The sequence below is a fragment of the Equus asinus genome, chromosome 27 (genome assembly GCF_041296235.1).
Source record: "Equus asinus isolate D_3611 breed Donkey chromosome 27, EquAss-T2T_v2, whole genome shotgun sequence".
NCBI lineage: Eukaryota > Metazoa > Chordata > Mammalia > Perissodactyla > Equidae > Equus > Equus asinus.
In genome coordinates, this window is record NC_091816.1 from 25,276,448 (window position 1) to 25,295,664 (window position 19,217).

Here is a 19,217-nt window from a genome sequence, read left to right on the forward strand (position 1 = left end):
TCTCGTCGGCTGTGCGAAGGGTGTGCTTCCCGAGCCGAGGGCGCGGAAGGGGGACGCCCCAGCCTCGGGGCCCTTCGTGGTCGCGAACGCCGTCCGCCCGGGAGGCTCCCCACGTCCGGCACGATGAGTGCCAACGAGGACCAGGAGGTGAGTCCCCCGACTGGGCGCCCCGGTCCCCGCGCAGGCGCAGTGCGCAGCTCCGAGGGAGGGCGATGACCCCCCGAGGCCCGGGAGTGACCCGGCGCCGGGACGGGCGGGCCCGCATGTGCCCTCGTCCCTGTAGCCGACAGAGCCCGGCTGGGGGGCCCCGAGTTCCCCGCGGTCCTGCGCGGAGAGGCCAGGCCCGCGTGAACGGGTGGTGGGGCCCTGGCCTCCTCTGCCCCGGCAGTTTTCCGTTTTGCAAACCCCGGGGTCGCCCCAGGTCTCCTTAATAACAAGGATGAGTGTCCTTGGTCCGCGACCCGGTGCACTTGGCTCGCCTTAAATCCGTGTGTTGTGAGCGCTTGTGCACTGAGTTATGCTGTTTGGAATCTGATCACCTTTAAATTTTAAAGTCTGTTGGCTGGTAGAGAAAGAATGAATTGAGTGGGTTAAATTTCTGGTGGGGGAAAATAATGACACTGGTGTCGCCGGTTTCTAGCCACATTGTTTGGTGGAATCATTTATCCATCTGGTAGTTGTCTGGTGGCTGTGAAGTCTGTGTTGAGCATATATATATATATATCACCTGAATTGTATGGTTTATGCTCAGATTATTTTCTCGTGAAATGCGACTTTGACGTTAAATCATGTAGTACAGTTGGAGGGGATGCCTCGGGTCATCTCTGGGGGACCCTTCTAATTTTGTAATGTGGGCAGATGAGGAGAAGGGTCTGCAAAGGTGCAGCCATTGTCCCAGGGCTGCACGGTGAGTTTGTGGGAGAAATCAGGACTAGAATCCAGTCTCCTAGATAAGTAGTAGTTATCTTCATTTAGAATATATTGTTTGGAAGCTAGCACTTTTGCAAGATAAATGTAGTGGAATGTCTGAACTGGAAGTTACCTTTAAAAGAGCCAAAGGCCAACAAGCTAGTTGATATTTGAATCCCCTCTAAAATATTCTTGCCAGACGAGTTTCTAAGCCAAGGCATGAACAGTTCTTACTGTGAAGCCTGGAGCATGTCATGTAACGGTTCTCAAAGCTTGGCGCCGTGGACCACAGCCTTAGAACCAATTGGGTGCTTCTAAGAAAAACAGATGCCCAAGCTCTACCTCAGATTTACAGAATCAGAATTCCTGCCGTGGGGCCCAGGGCTCTCTGTTTTAACGGTAAAATTCCATTCTTCTTCCACAGGGCTGATTTTCAGATCTTTGAAGACAGTTTTCCTGACTTCTGTTCTCCATTTACCTTTCTTCATATGTCCAGTCTTTTTAGTTCTTTCCCTCTCCTGGAATCATGTGTCTGTGGACAGGTTATAAGTTTATTTGTATCTTATTTTAGAATTGTGGCATCACAGAGTTTACTGTCAACTAAAACACTTTAAGTGCTTTACGCAAAGCATTTCCTGCTTTACTTGTGTATTTAGGTATCTAAGGACAGGTTCTGCCTACCCTGAAAAGTTTCATCTGGTTAGATTGTTTTTCAGGGACTTTCTGAATTCTTAGTCTGCCACCAGCATAACTCACTGTCCCATCAAACTGTCATCCAGAAATTTGGTCAGCCTGCCTTCAATTTTTGTCCCTGTCCAAGCCATTACTTAAAATATGGGCAAGGATTAAGGACAGAAAGAGTACCGCTATATTTTGAGTAAGGTTGTTCTTATCTAGTCTTCTCAGTTATTCTTGAATGCGGTTTGAATTCCTGTATTTTTTTCTGTGAAGGTGGGAAGACAGACGTGTGGTCCCCGCTGAAATCAAGGCAGCCGCTTTGTGTCTTTCCCTAACATATCACTCAGGTTACCCTCTCTAAGAAGGCGTGTATAGATGTCGTGTGCTTCATATGCTTGCCACGTCTTAGGGGCTCCTCCTTACTCTCCCAGGTCCTCACAAACTCTTCCTTTAATGATCTCTTCTAAAACTTTGTCCATGTAGATCAACTCACTCATCCTTAGTGTGCAGAATTCATGGCAGGCATCTTTTTGAAAGTTAAGATATATACCCAAGTGCAGTCTGTCTTTGCTTCTCTCCTCACGAATTGGTCAGAAATCACGGCAGTGATTGGGTCTTCTCATGGGCAAGCCCACAGAGTTCTAAGAAGTATTTCCAGGCAGGGATTACTGGTGACATTTTCTCTCACTGTCGTTTTTCCCATCTTGGGTAGATCCTTGTCAGCCTTTGTCTAGCTATCATTTTTTTAAAGTTCTTTTTGTTGTCCTTAAGAATTTTTTCAAGTTTTGTATCCTTCTGTGGGAAGGATTACAAATGTAAATAGCACATGTAAACAATGGGGAATGATTGTGCTTCCTATTTCTTATCTCCCAGTTCCACGCTCTTTCTCCCGCGCTGTTCCTCAGCAGAATGATGAAAGGCACGTGCTCCGGAGTTGCTCTAAACTAAATCTTATTTTCCTTCCTGGTAAGAAGGAGAAAGTAATAGCTTCTTCACAGGATTGATGTAGGAATTAAGTGAGATAATACACTTAACGTGCTTAGCAGTGCCTGGCACATGGTTTTAAAGTAAGTATTAATATTGCGACATGTTAATATATGCAAGTATGTTGTAAACATCAAAGGCCATGTGTGTTAGCCAAGTTTTATGTAGTAGAGTGGGCTTGAATCAGAAACTAAAGACCCTCTGTTTCTACGCTGTTTATACCACTAAACAAAACGCATTTGATTCATTTATTTCAGATGGAACTGGAAGCATTACGTTCTATTTATGAAGGAGATGAGAGTTTCCGGGAATTAAGTCCAGTTTCATTTCAATATAGGGTAAGACATGGCGTGAATGGGAGTACTTGCTACTTTTCTAGGAAACATTAAAGGTTGCTAATAATGCTGATTTTGTTTTCTAAATTTAGTGGTTTAAATTTATTATGTCTTTGGATATTCTGAAGAATAGAAATGAAAACTCACCACTGTGACATCAATTATTTGTAACTTTTGAAAACTTAACTCAACTTTTAAAAACTAGGATAAAACTTGTTTTTATTGTAACAATTATAAAATGTTAGAAATGGAAGAAACCTTAGAAATTATATGGTGTTACCTTGTAATCTTAAGAGAACTTCTCTGAATCGTAATTTCCTAAGCTCACACAGCTGATGCTGATTTATATTAGGATTAAAATCCAGGTCTCTGTTCCAAGTCTGCTGTTCTTTTTACTGCCCTATGATATAGTCAAGAAAAGTTGTCAATGTGTGTGAATGTTTTTTATATAAGTGAAATGTCGATTTTTCTTTAAAATGAAAGTTGCTCATAACTTGGTTTTCAACATGAAACAGTATTTTATTTTGTAAGTAAATAATATGAACCATTTATCCAAATGATTAGAAGTAATAGTGGTATGGGAAAGTTCTTTTGTAAAAGATTTACAGTTATTGGGGCCAGCCCAATGGCATCATAGTTAAGTTTGCATGTTCTGCTTCAGTGGCCAGGGTTTGCAGATTCAGATCCCAGGCGCGGACCTAGCACTGCTTGTCAAGCCACGCTGTGGCTTGACATAAAATAGAGGAAGATTGTCACAGATGTTAGCTCAGCGACAATCTTCCTCAAGCAAAAAGAGGAAGATTGGCAACAGATATTAGCTCACAGCCAATCTTCCTCACCAAAAAAAAAACACCAAAAACACAAAGATTTACAGTTACTAACATTATCACCATTTAAAATAAATTATATGAGAAGTTATCCTTATAGGTGATTATTATAGGCCGTCGCAGGAAATAAATTCTTTGTAGTTACTTCTTTTAGGTACTCTCCTCTCTGCTTCTCTCTTCTCAATTCCCGTTCAAACTCAACACTTTTACACCGTTCCATGTATGTAACAACAAAGAGACTTGTAATGGCCAAAGTTAACAGTGGAGTTAAGTCCTAGGCCCTTCTCTTTGAATCCTGCTGCCTCGCCAGACTTTCCCAGTTTCTCCCATGCTCCCCTTAGCAAATGGGCATTGAGGATGCCCCTGTACTCTCCTAAATGTGTATATTAACAACAGCAGGTATTTCTTGAGCACAGTATACAGAATGTTGTAGGACCTGTGTGTCCTATAGGATGGAGATGGATTTAAGGAGAGTAAAAGGTGAGGTTTGGAAACAGTGTGTTGAAAGTCAAAGGACCTGGGGTACATTCTGGCTGTGTCCTCGTTGGACCCCCTCGGTTCCGGTGCAGACTAGTTTAGTAGCCTCCAGAATGATTTTCCCCTCTTACTTCTTTCTTCAGCTTCCTGCTTACACTTCACCATTAGTCCTCCCACAGACTACTAGTTAGTCCTCTGAAACATGTGATTAGTTATTTCTCTTGGTTGTAGAATGGGGATTAAATTCATTAGCTTGACACTCAAGGCCCTTCTGTTCGAGTCAAACTGCCTCTCTGAACTTTCCCAGCCACTGCCATCCATAACAAGGTAGAATAGCTTGTTAAATATTTTCTTGCATTTTTTGTTTTTGTTTTTGTTTTCTTTTTGGTGAGGTCAGCTGGCCCTGAGCTAACATCTGTTGCCAGTCTTCCTCTTTTTCCTTGAGGAAGATTTGCCCTGAGCTAACATCTGTGCCAGTTTTCCTCTGTTTTTTTTTTTTGTATGTGGCACGCCGCTGCAGCATGGCTTGATGAGCAATGTGTAGGTCCACGCCCAGGATCTGAACCCGCGAACCCCAGGCCACCAAGGCATAGTGTGCAAACTTAACCACTAGGCCACTGGGCCGGCCCTTCCCTGCATTTTTTTTAACACCATGCCTTTGGACACATCATTTGCTGTTCCCCTCCGCTCTCATCCATCATCCATGCTACGTCTCCTTTACTGTCTGACTCAAGCCTCTCTGTGACATTTTAGGCTGTGTCTCCTGTCTCTCCCCTGACGTCAAAGCACAACTGACCATTCCGCGTTTCTTCATCCTTTGTTCTGTCACTTTTGAACTTTTAATCATAGTGTAGGTAGTGAGTTTTCTAAATGTCTGTCTCCCTTGAAGACAGGAATGGTCTGTCTGTGTCTTTGATACCAAGCACATGTGAGGCGTGTGGAGTTTGTTTCCACACGCAGCTTAAGTACCAACTTAGTGATTGCATAAAGCCAGCAACTTTTATTACTTTTTAATTATCTCTGTATTTAAAACACAGCATAAACCAGTGACGTCCATTATGCCAGTAATCGGCTTATATAGGTGGTATATAACAGATCTGTAAGTTTATTTGACATAATTTCTCAGTCTCACCTTAGGTTTGTACGGAGTGTGATGGAGGGTGAGGGATGGGAATAAAAACTCCGTGTTCAGAAAATAAAGGTGAATCAAGTAATAATTTGGGGTGAAAATTTTTTAAATTTTATTACTGTTGTTTAAAAATAAATATTTCAAAAGAAAGCAGCAGATATACTAAAAATATTAGAGAGGAGGTTAGCGTAGCCCTGTGCAAGGATGACATGCAGATTTGTGAATCATTCCATAATTTTATTAGAAAATCACCATTCAACCATCCATGAAATGATTGTTTCAGGCAAGGATCATTAGTGAATACTAAAACCTTTGGGTGAAAAGTTGTTGAGAAAGAAGATATTTACACAGTTCTGTAGTGTCACCCCCACAGATTACTTCTTAATTACAAAATGAAAGAGATGCTTTTAACGTTGAAGGGATTTGGGGACCATCACCTTAACCAAGTGATCAAACTTAGTATCGCCAGTGATGATTGCAGAAGATTCTGTGTGCCTCCTCATATGGTGATGTGGGAATCATACACCACATCACCCAAGTAGTCTGCTTACCCAAACCACTGAATCTGCCAGAGGAAACAGTCAGTCCTGACCTGGGGACATTGTGCAAGGCAACTGGCCTAGACTCTTTTTGTCAGAAAAGACATTTAAAAGGTGGGGGAGAGGGCTGGGGACTGTTCTAAATTAAAGCAGAGTGAGAGGTTTGACAACCAAATGTAATCCGTGGTCCTCTGGATTATGGATTTGTGCGCTGAGGAGGTGGTTTATTAGAGGATACTTTAGAGACGACTGGGAACTTTTACTGTGGATTCTGAATTACATACTGTTTTTGTATCACTGTTGAATTTCTTGGATGTGATAATGATACTGTGGTTATAAAGGAGAATGTCCTCATTCTTAGGATACTTTACCCATAAGTATTTGAGGACTTTTCATGATATCTCCAGTGTCCTTTCAAACGGTTCAACAAAAACCAAAGGAGGTTTTGGGGGAGGGGACTTGATTCTGTACTGTAAGAAAGAGAGAGTAGATGGAGTAAAGGGTATTTGGTGAATAAGATAGACGTCAATGAGTATTCATTGTTCTATTCCAGTTTTTCTGTAAGATTAAAATTTTTCAAAATAAAAAATTAGGGAGAGCAGGAAAATAGAAAAGACGTCTTTAAATTATTCAGGTGAAGGTCGAAAGGTCCACATTCCAGTTACAATATAAGTCCTGAGGACTAATGTACAACATGGTGACTGTAGTTAATAATACTGTATTGCACAGGTGGAGATTGCTAAGAGAGTAGATCTTAAGAGATCTGATCACAAGAAAGAAATTAGTAACTGTGTATGGTCAGAGATGTTAAGTAGACTTACTGTGGTGATCATTTCATAATATATACAGTTATTGAATCATGTTGCACATCTGAAACTAATACGATGTTATGCATCAGTTATACCTCAATAAATACATAAATAAATAGGAAAAAAATTATTCAGCGGTTGCTATCCAGCCTAAGGCATTCCTTTTCCTTATCTTTTTGCCTTTTCTTTTTTTCTCTAAATTTTACATTTCATTTTCTAGTCTCTCAAGATTGATTGTGCTAATGCGTATCAGTTTACTTGTTTTTAATGCTTCATCATTTAGCAATTAGAAAACTTAAGACACCGATGAAGAATTTCAAGTTTGTAGATTATTATTTTTGTTCATTCTATTCCTTTTCCCCACAGTTGGTCTTATCTTGTCCTCACAAAGCTTTCAGGAAAGAAAAAACTCTATAAGACATCGCCTTGGTGCTAGAAAAAGCTGGAGGGCGGGTTGGAGAGACGCCATGGACATCAACTAAAGCTGTCACAGCAGTCTAGAATGAGTTAAAAGTCACACTGTTCATGCTGCCCTCGCCCGCTGCTGAGTCTTAGCCTGAACCCTGAACTTTTCGAAATATTACATTTCTGATCTGATCATGAGCGTTGGAAAGAATTCATCATTTTAATGAAATGAAAGAATTCATAATTTAATATTCTGTCTTTGTATCACTTTTTACAAGCCTAAGAATTCCCTTTTCTTCAGATAGGTGAAAATGGTGATCCCAAAGCCTTCTTAATAGAGATTTCCTGGACGGAAACATATCCCCAGACACCTCCAATTATATCTATGAACGCGTTCTTCAACAACACCATGTGAGTAGTGTTTCATTTTCACTGCTTGGTTTTTTTTTTTTAACACTCTCTCGCTTTTCTCTAAGCAGTGTATTTCTTGTGCGTTGTAGATCATCAGCTGTAAAGCAGAGTATATTAGCCAAGCTGCAGGAGGCGGTGGAAGTTAACCTCGGGACCGCTATGACCTACACGTTGTTTGAATATGCCAAGGACAATAAGGAGCAGTTCATGGAGAATCACAATCCTGTTAATTCCACAGTGAGCGTGTGATTAGTTTCTGCCAGATTTTTTTGTTGTTTTGGTTTTACTCTGCTAATAAGTAATTTTTATTAGTTTTACTATTTTTTAAAAATTGGAAGGAGACTGGGGCTGGCCCCGTGGCCGAGTGGTTAAGTTCGCGCGCTCCGCTGCAGGCGGCCCAGTGTTTCGTTGGTTCGAATCCTGGGTGCGGACATGGCACTGCTCGTCAGACCACGCTGAGGCAGCATCCCACATGCCACAACTAGAAGAACCCACAACGAAGAATACACAACTATGTACCGGGGGGCTTTGGGGAGAAAAAGGAAAAAATAAAATCTTTTAAAAAAAAAAAAAATTGGAAGGAGATTTTGTGTTAGATTTAAAGTGAGTTACATCTGAGTTAAATAAAAACAATGAATTTTAGATTTCTTTGGTGTCTATTTAACTTTAAAAATAAGATTTTGTTCTCTAGATCTTACCCTTCATATAAGATTTGAATACTTCATGTGCCCACCAAAACTGAGCTGTTGTAGAACCAAATATTTTTTCAAATTGATTTAGTGTCTTCATAAAGCTCAGAGAATTTCTCATGTAATGCTAAAATACATGCGAAATTACTTTCTCCCTGAGGCTTATTTAATTGTAAATACTCTTGCTGCAGTTCAATTGGAAGGTGTTGCAACTTAAGGGAACTTTATTAAATAAGAAAAAATGTTTTATTTCTAGAATTATTTTCAGAAATGATCATCTTTTAATACCTTAAGCATCTATGTATTAGACCCCTTTGCACCAGTTATCCATGAAAAGACTTCTCAGTGGTCAGTGTCAGTTTTTGTCTTGTGAACCGAGCTGCAAGCTTTTCGACAGCAAAGGCCATGTCTTCTGCTTGAGCGCTTCTGGCTTCCACGTTCCCAAGGGAACACACAAGACCACCGAGAGGCAGCTGGAGAAGCAGTAGAGGGTGGTAGCCAAGCTCATAGACTGTGGGCCAGACCACGTGGCCCTGAAAACCCTCCCATCACCACTTACTGTGTGACTTTGGGCAAGTTTCTTGGTCTCACTACGCTCAGTTTCTTCATCTTGGAATGAGGACTGTGACAGCATCTGCCTCATGAGATTGTAGTAAGGACCACATGAGTGATATGTATACAACTTTTACAGCAGTGCTTGGTGCCTGCCGAGCACATTAGATTTTGCCTATCATAAACTCCGACTGCATGAACCCAAATTCAAATATTTTACTTCATTCATGAAGATTTTCTTCATTTCTTTAGGGAACCAGGATGTTCTAGTTAAGTACTGGTGATTTTTCTAAAGACATATTTAAATTTCCAAATAATAACTATTAACTGAATTTTAAAATGAGCTTGGAACTTCAGAGCTTCAATATAATGCTGGTATCAGATCTTCTTTCTCAGGGACCTGGTTATAATGATTGAACTGAATGTCCTTTGATGTGAACCTTTAGAAGAGTGAAACCAGTGTGCTAAGGCCACCTGATCTGATAAATGAATATAATAATACAGAATTTTCTACTTCATAGATCTAAAAATTATCAGCTCATTTCACGATATAGCCATATTTAGTGTAATTCAGTAAGTTTTAAGGCATGAGTCTAAGAATTACTTCTTTTTTTCCAGACATCCATAAGCAATATCATCTCCATTGAAACTCCTAATACAGCCCCATCAAGTAAGAAAAAAGACAAAAAAGAACAACTTTCAAAAGCCCAGAAACGTAAACTGGCGGACAAAACAGGTTTGTGTTACTTTTTTTCTTTTGTAACCCAGATAAATGGGTTGCTTTTTAGTGTGATATAGGTGCTTAATAAGTATAGTTAGATTTAAGATTAGTTCTCTACTCTTTCTTCTTGGAACATTTGGATCAGAGACTGTCTTAGGTCTCAGATGTATATTGAAAATATTGACTGCTGCTTCACCACCAGAGATAACCAGCCATTTGAGAAGAAGGTAACTGAGTGGCAAAGTAACTATAAATGAGTCTTGAGATTGGGGAACATTAGAATAATATACAAGCGCGGTCTGCCTCTACCCTCTCTGACCTGCTTGGGATTGTCCTATTTGTTTCCCTCTGTGGCAGATGTGTATGTTATTGAAAATTTTTTGAAATGTAGCTTTCATTTGAGCTGAAGTCTGGTATACCATTGATCTTAGCACAATAAATAATTTAATGTTTTTGTCTGTAGTTGATTGCTTTATATGACAACAGTGAAAGTTAAGAGTAGAATTCCTGTGTGTCCTAAACCAGAGTCATCTGATATGGACCTTTAGAAGAGTATTGTAAACTGCAGCTCATGTCACCAATAATGTTTATCCCTTTTCTTTATTTAACCTGAAAATTTGCAAATCGATACCAGCCTGTGAGCTTTTCCCAGTTAAGGAAAATGGGGACATTACTATGTGTGCTTACATACATTTCTATACAAATACACAAGTGCGTGTGTGTGTGTGTGTGTGCTTACATCTGTATATTTATGTAATTGCCCTTTATTAAGAAGAACTGACCCTTTTGCTTTGGTGAGGAGGTTTAAAATAGTGCCCTTTCTTTTATAAAGTAATGATAGTTTTTTGGTCTTTTGTGTTTTATTTAATGTCATCTGTGGCAGAATAAAAAGATAGCAACCCTGTGTTGGCCCTCAAAATACATTTTTGAAATTATAATGGTTTGTGAAATGAAAAGTCTGAGAATGCGTTATACCTAATGTCAAGGCAGCATTAAAGTATAAACAGCTGAAGCAGTAAATTGTCAGCCATTATAGTCTGTTTTTTAGAATTCTGGTTAATCTCTTTTTGGAATGTTTTAGCGTCTACGTCAGTTAGTTTGTTACCTGTTGCTTTCACGCATAATGACCTACGGTCATTCCCTTTCATTAATATCTCCCCACCCCTGTCTTCTTGGTGATGCCCGTGTAAAAGTCATTGTCTTCCTGTAGTTATGCTGGAGGAGTTTGTGACTTGTAGCTTACATTCTAAATAAAACTGTAACAGGACAGTGATGGCACTGTGGGTAAGTTTTAAGTTACCAAAATTGGTGATCTGCCCTCATACCTCTCATAACCAGTAACCAGTGGGATAAGATTCTTATTGGCATGAAGGAGAAAAGAACTATTCGCATCTAAAATTGAGCTCCAGTAACATTGCTTCTCTGCTATAAGAATCACGGCGTTAGGGGCCGGCCCGGTGGTGCAGCAGTTAAGTGTGAATGTTCCACTTCAGAGGCCTGGGGTGCACCGGTTTGGATCCCGGGTGCAGACATGGCACCGCTTGTCAAGCCATGCTGTGCTAGGCATCCCACATATAAAGTAGAGGAAGGAAGATGGGCACAGATGTTAGCTCAGTGCCAGTCTTCCTCAGCAAAAAGAGGAGGATTGGTGGCAGATGTTAGCTCAGGGCTAATATTCCTCAAAAAAAAAAAGAATCGCAGGGTTAGTTTCTGTTTCCCATGCTGTAAAATTAATGGTCTTATTTTGAATGAATATTTTGAAGGTTTTATAAAATGAGAGATATATAGATACATCGAGCATAAAGGAAATCAAGCCACTTTAAATTGAAAAATTTTTAGTTGTATTTATTTACACTCTTGTTGCTTAACGACAGGGATGCATTCTGAGAAATGCTTCATTAGGCTGATTTAATCATTGTGTGAACATCACAGAGTGCGCTTACACAAACCTAGTTGGTACAGCCAACTACACACCTAGGCTCTATGGGACTAATCTCATGGGACCACTGTTCGTGTATGTGGTTCCTCATTGACTGAAACATCATTCATTGTGCGGCTCATGACTGTGTTAAACTATTCTTTAAATTTGAGTATTCTATTAAAAGAATGATATCACTTGTAAACTAAAATTCTTAAATAAAAGTTGAGCTAGTTTTCAAGTACGTCTAAGAGATTAAAGCCCTGTTTAAACAGTGTCAGATTAAATAATGACTATTTTGTCAGAGCACAGCAGTTAATAAATAAGTTGACCAGGCCTCCTCCTAGTCTTGAAGCCAGACATTTGTTCATGAGGCCTCTTGTCTTGACCCTCGCTTCCTAGTGTGAAGCACTAGCTCAGGAAACAGTAAACCACCAGTGACCTTGCGTAAAGTGGTAGAGTCTTTGCGCAGGTGCGTGAAGCTGGTGGGTTGATTGGCTCCTCTTCCTGGCATCACCCACTCACCGCCATAGTTTTTCTTTGATATCAGATTTTGTCTTGAATGGAAATAGGGGAATGTGAAATGGGGGTACAGCTGAAATGCTTGGCAAGTGTCCCCAGGAGAACAGTGCTTTTAATTCACAATGATGATAGACTATTTTTCCAACTTAGTCATATGCGATTTAAGTTTTTAATCCATTTTTTGTGTGGAATAGAATATAAAATCTTTTATATTAGAATATTAATTAATTAAATGATTACTGATTGGTCTTAGAAATAAAGTTACTATTTTCATCCTCTAGATCACAAAGGAGAGCTTCCTCGAGGATGGAACTGGGTTGATGTGGTGAAGGTAGATACTAGTTATATTCTCGTCTTCAAAAATTGTTCTTACTGTCGCCACCAAATAACGAAATATATGTCTTCCATTTTCTCCCCCTCAACATTTGGATTTTACTGGGATGTCTGTTTCCTTTTTTACATTCAGCATGTAAGTATTTTTTGAAATATCCTTCATATTCTGCTCTCCCCTACACCCTCAGTTTTAGCTTTTCTTTTTTTAAATAATAGAAAATCTGTAGAAGTAAGTTATAACTACACTAAAGTGTAATTGTTTATGTAAGTGCATCTTAAGAATGGACATGTTTGAATATGACTCTAAGTTAATGATCATATGGAAACTGAAAAAACAAGTCACAGAAAGGAATGCTTTGATTTCTTAGTAGAAATTAAGTATTTTTTTAGGGCAGACCCTAGATGTAGTTTCCCATCATTATCAAGAAAAGATTTTCTGTCTTTGTTGTTTAAAATTGTTTACTTCCCACTTTGAATATTTTTGCCAACTTCTCTCAATATTTTTCATGCGATATTTGTAGTTTCAACTATATTAAGCTGATATTTAACACAGTAAGATAATTCTTTTTGTAGGACTTTATGAAATGAGTTTTGTGTGCCAATTAGTGCCACTACTGCTATGCGAAGTAATTAATATGATCCAAGGATAGTTAAAGATTAAGCTTTTAGTGACGACCTACAAATTTGAGTAATTTACAGGCTGTATATTCTTAAAGTTTATTTTAAAGTCAGCTGTTTTAGACCATGAGAATGCCTATTCTATAGAAACTGTTTAAAATAATCTTCATGCTTCTAAAATCTAGTACAAAAGTATTATCTGGGAGTAGGGAACCATGAGCTGCAATCAGAATCAAGAAACAGTATTTCTTCTCACCTTCCTGGGCAAGAGGCTGGCTATATACAAGATGTCTGTATGGGTGAAGCTTCTCTGGCGTTCTCTCATGCAGGCGGGCCCCCTCCACTGATGCCTGATGGCTGCTTCATGTTGTCCGCCTGAGTCTGTTCTCTCCTTGAAATGTTCCATGCTCCAGAATGAGCTGTTTCCTAACTCAGGATGAGAACGCATCTTTTTAGTGCCGCAGATCTCAGCTGAAAGGAGGAGGGAGAAGAATCTGATTAATCCAAAAATGATAGAGTTCCTCCTTCCCCATCTCCAGAAGTTTAGGTTTCTGTTTGTTTTTAAGAGAGTCCTTGTTAATATAAATTAGAATTTCAAGCTATAAAAGAAAGAAAAATTTAAATGATTCAGTAATCTTGGGAGATAGGAGAAGATATTTTTAAGAAGGAGGTTACCACCCAGACACAGCTTGGACTCAGAATCTGTTACCCTAGGCTAGTGGTGTCCAAATGTGGTCTTTGGACCCTGGGACGTCCTGGAGGCCCTCTCAGGGGGTCTGTAAGTTTGAACTATTTGCATCGTGATATTAAGGTGCTGTTTGCCTTTTTTACTTCTCTCATGAGTGTCCAGTGTTGTTTACCAGAGGCCGCATGAAGTGTGGTGATGCCATCACTAATATTCTTCTATTAGAGCACCAATAGGATGTGTGCTTATATATTCTTGTGTTTTCCTGAATTTTCTAAGGTAGTAAGTTTAGGATCTAAGTATGTGCATTTTTATATTAACTCAGTTGTTCTTAGTACTTGTACTGTGTTCTTGTTAGCTATCTTCCATTATACCTGCCTTACTATAGAAGCAGATTTGTGAAAATCCAGCTATCTTCTGCTGAGCTAGATAATAAAGAGATTTGCAAAAATGTAAAACAACACTACTCTTGCATTAAGTTTTTTGTTGTTTCAAAAAATGCAATTTTTCGGGGCCAAGCCCAGGGCCTAGTGGTTAAGGTCAGTGCAATCTGCTGCAGCGGCCTGGGTTTGGTTCCCGGATGCAGACCTACACCACTTGCTGGTGGCCATGCTGTGGTGGTGACCCACATATAAAATAGAGGAAGATTGGCATGGATGTTAGCTCAGGGCAAATCTTCCTCAGGAAAAAAAAATAAAAAGCAAAAGCAGTTTTTTATTTAAAAAGTGTTATTAGGTTATCATATAATGGGTTTATTGTTATTTTTACATGAATTAAATTTCTCAGTTTTAATTTCAAATGTAATAAGTATAACCTACATTTTTTAAAAAAGTTCTTTAGGATTCTCAATTTTTAAGAGCAGGAAGAAATTCTGGGGTCAAAATGTTTGAGAACTACTACCCTTAACATTTTCTGCTTTTTACAGCTTTCCACATTCTCTGGGGTTCTTGGGGTTTGGGTTCAATGGGGATCTCTTAGTGGCTGGGGCTTTATTTTGGTCAGAATTACCTTTGTGTTCTTTGGGGATTTTGTCTGCACTTCCTGCCCCCGCACTCCCCCCACAATTCATTTGCCAACTCCTATTGTAGACCAGACTTTAAGAATTGTCTGATTAAGATAAGTCTTAGTTTTTTATCACAACTAAAAATTTTAAAAATTCAAAAAAGAATTTGTAGTATAAAACAGAAATAGAAGGTATCATTCATCTTATAAATGACATCTTTTGTATAATCTTGGTTCCAATTTGTGTAACTTGGAAAGCTTCAAGGGACTTCCCCCCCTCGTTCTGTTGAGATTCTATTTGTAAAGAATCTTGTTTAAAGTTGCTGAGCTGAGGTCGAAAAGTAGTTACGTATGGTGAAAGCTGTAGATGGTTTAAGTTACTTGAAGCTTGTTGTCTGTTGTATTAACTATAAATGTTTACTTTTGATATTAAGTGGAAATAATGAACTCATAATATAATAGCTTAAACTTGTTAAATGTTTCTTTTATCTTGTTTTATAGTTAAGCAAAACTGGCTCTAAAGATGATGACTAGCGCTTGGAATTGAGACAAAGGAAGAGCATCCTTTAAAAAGTAACCTGGGTTCAAAATCTTTCATGACTCTTCTGGTATTGAGGGGGCTTTTTATAAAACACAATTTTTTGAGTGTGTTTCTTAGTAAACAATGTTTTAAGCCAAAAGTTCATAAAGTGATTGGTTGTATTAAGTTATTTTCACAAACTTGCCTTAATAAAAGGTGAAAAGGTTACCGTTTAGTAAACTTCGTGAAGCCTGTTGGGCTTTGGAAATGGACAAATACGGGGAATAAAAAATAATCAATGTTAATTTACATGGTTTTATTCTAGTGGACGTGATATTTTTAAAAGCAGTCTGAAGCCCTTGTCAAACCCTCATCCCAGTGGAGCAGAACACAGTGAACAGTTACTGCCCCTCATGGGCCGTGTGGATAGGCTTCTCATCTTGAAGTCTTCAGCTATTCTTTCTCTTAATTACTGAAGCATAACTTGCTTCAGAGAAATTTAAATACTGGTATTTGAACTTTATACATAATATTCTTTGTAGTTCCTTTTTATTTTTCAAAGGTGAACTGCTTCTCTTTAATAAATAAATACCTGTTTATACTTTTCTCTTGGTTTGGGTCACGGTGTTGGATCATGAAAGCTTTCAATGGTTTGTATGCTATGAAAAGATAGAAACAAATCTGCCAAATACATTAGAAAGCGTTTGAATAGAAGGGCTGGCTCCTATTTAAAACATTTCTCTTTGTTGCATATACCAACATGGGAGTAAAAGATGCCTTAATATTTAATATTTGTATTGTTGGAGACAATGGTTTTAATAGATTCCTATTTATCTGCTATTGTGTATTTTTAGTTGTTTGGTTAAGTGAGGTCTTCTAAATGGTTTAACAGAAAACCACATTTCAAGTCTTGTTTCTTTTCAGTTATCGAAATGTATTTCTCAGCCCGAGCATCTTTGTAATAGTAGGTATAGAAGCATTTCAAATGCTGAGCTGTAGCACATTAATAGAGGAGACTTTTAGCATAGTTTTACCAGGAAGTTATTGATGTGTGTGTGCAATTTACAGTAATTTCTGTCTATGCTCCCCAGCTTTAAAAACACTTAGAACTGCTGCTGTGGTGTCTGGAAGGGTAGATTGTTGGTTCCTCAAGTTATACTTGTGCAGCTTGGGTCTCAGTTTTTAAAGAATATTTAACTTTTCAAGAACTTTCCTTAGTGTAAGAGTAGTTTGAATTGTTTCCGTGGTTTTTACTGGGTTAGCATTGGCTTCAGTTAAATCGTTCGAATTGTAAGTATAATTACAGTGAAGAAGCTTAATCTCATTTTCAAAAGCTGAATCACATTTTATTTCTTGAACTCTTATGATAGCAACATTAAAATTCAGGACCACTGGAATATGCCAACTTTTATTTCGGGGTTGTGTGTGTAGTTTGTGTTGTGTTGATTTATTTGCTTTGTTTTTAAAAAGACAAACTACTATATCTGCCAGTGGGAGAAAATTCTTTGTTTTGCTCTGAAGCTTCTGAAATTGTTTAGGCTTACTGTGGTTCGTAGATTACAAAGAATAATGCTAGTTAAATGCCAATGAATTGTTTTTCCTCTTTTTATATGAAATGTACACATTTCAGGGGGTGATGGTAGCAGTGGTGCCTCTTTCTACCTTACGTAAAACTCTTGAACATCCTCATCAGTATTGCCGTCATCTGCTTAATACTCCCGGTATATTTTCTCAAAGTCTGTTTACTTAAAATTATGTAGAATGGCATAATTAATGAGCAATAAAACCTGAATTGCACACCATGATTTTTCTACGTTTTATTTCAAATCACTTGACAGAGTTGGTGGTTTTATGACTGCATAGACTTATAGTACAACATGTGCCCTCCTCCTAGAAGATGTTCAAAATGTTGAATTAAAAACTATTTTTTAAGTGAGCTGACACAGAGGTAAGGAATACCCAGAGTCTAAAAAATTAAATGAAAGTTGGAACCTTAAGGTTAAGGACAACTTTAGTTTTCACAGCTTCAAGGGGTCCCGGAGACAAGAGATGAAGTCCAGGGTCAACCCAGGGTAAGCAGTCACACGTACACACCCACACGCACACACGCACACACATACAGCATGCACGAGGCTGAGACCTGTCCCCCAGGGAGGACCCTGAGCAAGAGTTCCTCTCTTGAACTTTGCTTCTGGATGGAGGGGTAAAATGTAAATATGCACACCTGTACTCTCCTGACACCTTAGAACAAGTTACCTCACCCTTGGATTTCAGCCAAATTCCTCCCCATGTAGATGATCTAAAAAACCCTCAAGCCAGGAATTTAGTTTCAAGCGGTACCAAGTGGGTAGCATCTCTGGACAACTGGTTGAAATGACCGAATCTGCTCTGGAAGAACCCACCTTCAACCCCGACCTCAAGCCCCCACATAGAGTGCTGGGAATGCATGCCCTCAGTGAAAAGCACGACACGCGGAGCAGGGCGTTACCAGAGCCCGCTGAAAAGAAACGGGAGTAAGGGCCCCGAGGTATGTCGATAGGACAGACTCTAAAGGATTAAGAGGAAGTTGAGGAAGGAGCCAGAAGTTATTAAAAATCATCAAGTGGATTTGGAAAAGAATCAAATGGAACTTCTCAAAATGGAAAAGAAAATAATTGACATTAAAGTTACAGATGAAGACAGGCATTGCTTGCCAAGTACACTTTGACAAATGGGAGTTTATAAATATCCTATGGAATGAAAGCAGCACTAAACTTGCATTTTGGATTTCCCCTCTGTTGTAGCAGGAAAGTCTCAGTCGTCCCGCGTCGTTTCTCCACAGGCACCAACATTTTAGAGGAGTTGGGTGACTCAAGCTTTTGCAAAGCTCTGCTTGATAGTATGCACGTGCCTGCCCTGGACCTTGTTTGAGAAGAGAATAGTAATGACAGGGAATCAGCCAGCATTTCCAGAGGGCTATCTGTGATAGGTTTAAAAATAAGTAATAGGGGCCGGCCCCGTGGCTGAGTGGTTAAGTTCACGTGCTCCTCTTCAGCGGCCCAGGGTTTCGCTGGTTTGGATCCTGGGCGTGGACATGGCACTGCTCATCAAGCCATGCTGAGGTGGCATCCTACAGGCCACAACTAGAAGCACTCACAAGTAGAATGTACAGCTGTGTGCTGGGGGGCTTTGGGGTGAACAAGAAGAAAAAAGATTGGCAACAGATGTTAGCTGAGGGCCGAGCTTTAAGAAAAAAAAATTAATTAAAAAAATAGGTAAATTAAAAATCATGCTATATAATAACAGACTTTGTTTTATTTTTTTGCCATTGAATATTCCACAGAGTAAAAAACAGAACAAGAGGCAGTATCTGGTAGGGGTTACCTGGTAATCTAATTCTGTATTTCACTGTTTTCAATTATGTGGCAGAATAATAAGGAAGTGATGTATGACTTAAAGTGTTTTTCAAACTGCAGTTTATGATCCATTCGTGAAGAAATTGAGGGTCTTTACCAGCAGTTTTTCTAAAGGAATAGAAGAGAATAGAATTGAACAGAAAGTACTAGTGTATACACAACATGTTGTAAGCATATTTTTGTGTGTATGAAACTTGTTTAAGTTTCAGGTGTGTATGTGTGGGTACTACATAAAGTTTATTTCTTAAAGTGAGTAATGATGAAGAAAGAGTTTGAAAGCTGCTGATCAGAGAATGCAAAAGATGGGACAAGTTTTATGTGAAGACTGGTAATTTTTAAAAATACAAAATGTGCCTTTCAAAGTGCTAAGAACATTTATTGTTGATTTTGCATTATTCCTAAAGACCAACTAAGGAAAGCTACGTTGCATAGAATAATGGGAGAGGAGCAAAACATTTGATTTAGAGTGGGACTTTGTAAATTTGTAATAATTTAATGACTTTGTAAATTTGTAATAATGAAAATTCTTGTACAACAATTTTTGCTTATATGAAGAATGGAAGAGATCATGTAGGAGCTAATGCCTGAGTAAATAAATAGATAATCTTAATAGTTTTAATTTCTTACTGATAAGAGCCAAAAATAAGAAATTTAGTTCAATTTTTCCACCATTTCTAGAGGAATAATCATTTTCTTCCCAAGCTTCTTGTATAAGTCTAATTTCCAAAATGTCCTAATAGACTGATGGCCTTGCAGGAC

General features: G+C 38.9%; 1 protein-coding gene across 4 annotated transcripts; it reads left to right on the forward strand.

The window, feature by feature from the left end:
* The first annotated feature begins 7 nt into the window (after positions 1-7).
* On the forward strand, positions 8-16,865 carry RWDD4 (RWD domain containing 4). 4 transcript variants are annotated; one of them, XM_070500161.1, is made up of 7 exons: positions 8-147; positions 2,829-2,909; positions 7,398-7,503; positions 7,593-7,740; positions 9,363-9,480; positions 12,187-12,374; positions 15,045-16,865. In XM_070500161.1, exons 3-7 carry the CDS (start codon positions 7,478-7,480, stop codon positions 15,075-15,077), a joined length of 513 nt encoding a protein of 170 aa, XP_070356262.1. In that variant the 5' UTR covers positions 8-147; positions 2,829-2,909; positions 7,398-7,477; the 3' UTR covers positions 15,078-16,865. The 4 variants fall into 4 exon arrangements, with proteins under 4 accessions (XP_070356262.1, XP_070356260.1, XP_014694965.1 ...); XM_070500159.1 differs by having other exon boundaries at positions 14-147; positions 7,394-7,503; XM_014839479.3 differs by having other exon boundaries at positions 14-147; positions 7,394-7,503; positions 12,187-12,236.
* The last annotated feature ends 2,352 nt before the right edge of the window (positions 16,866-19,217 follow it).

Bases quoted from the DNA above. Each gene is read 5' to 3' on its own strand.
- RWDD4 (XM_070500159.1), top strand. From the start codon at position 124: ATGAGTGCCAACGAGGACCAGGAG. The intron at 9,481-12,186 runs GTTTGTGTTACT...TTCATCCTCTAG, and splicing joins TAAACTGGCGGACAAAACAG to ATCACAAAGGAGAGCTTCCT. The intron at 12,375-15,044 runs GTAAGTATTTTT...CTTGTTTTATAG, and splicing joins TCCTTTTTTACATTCAGCAT to TTAAGCAAAACTGGCTCTAA.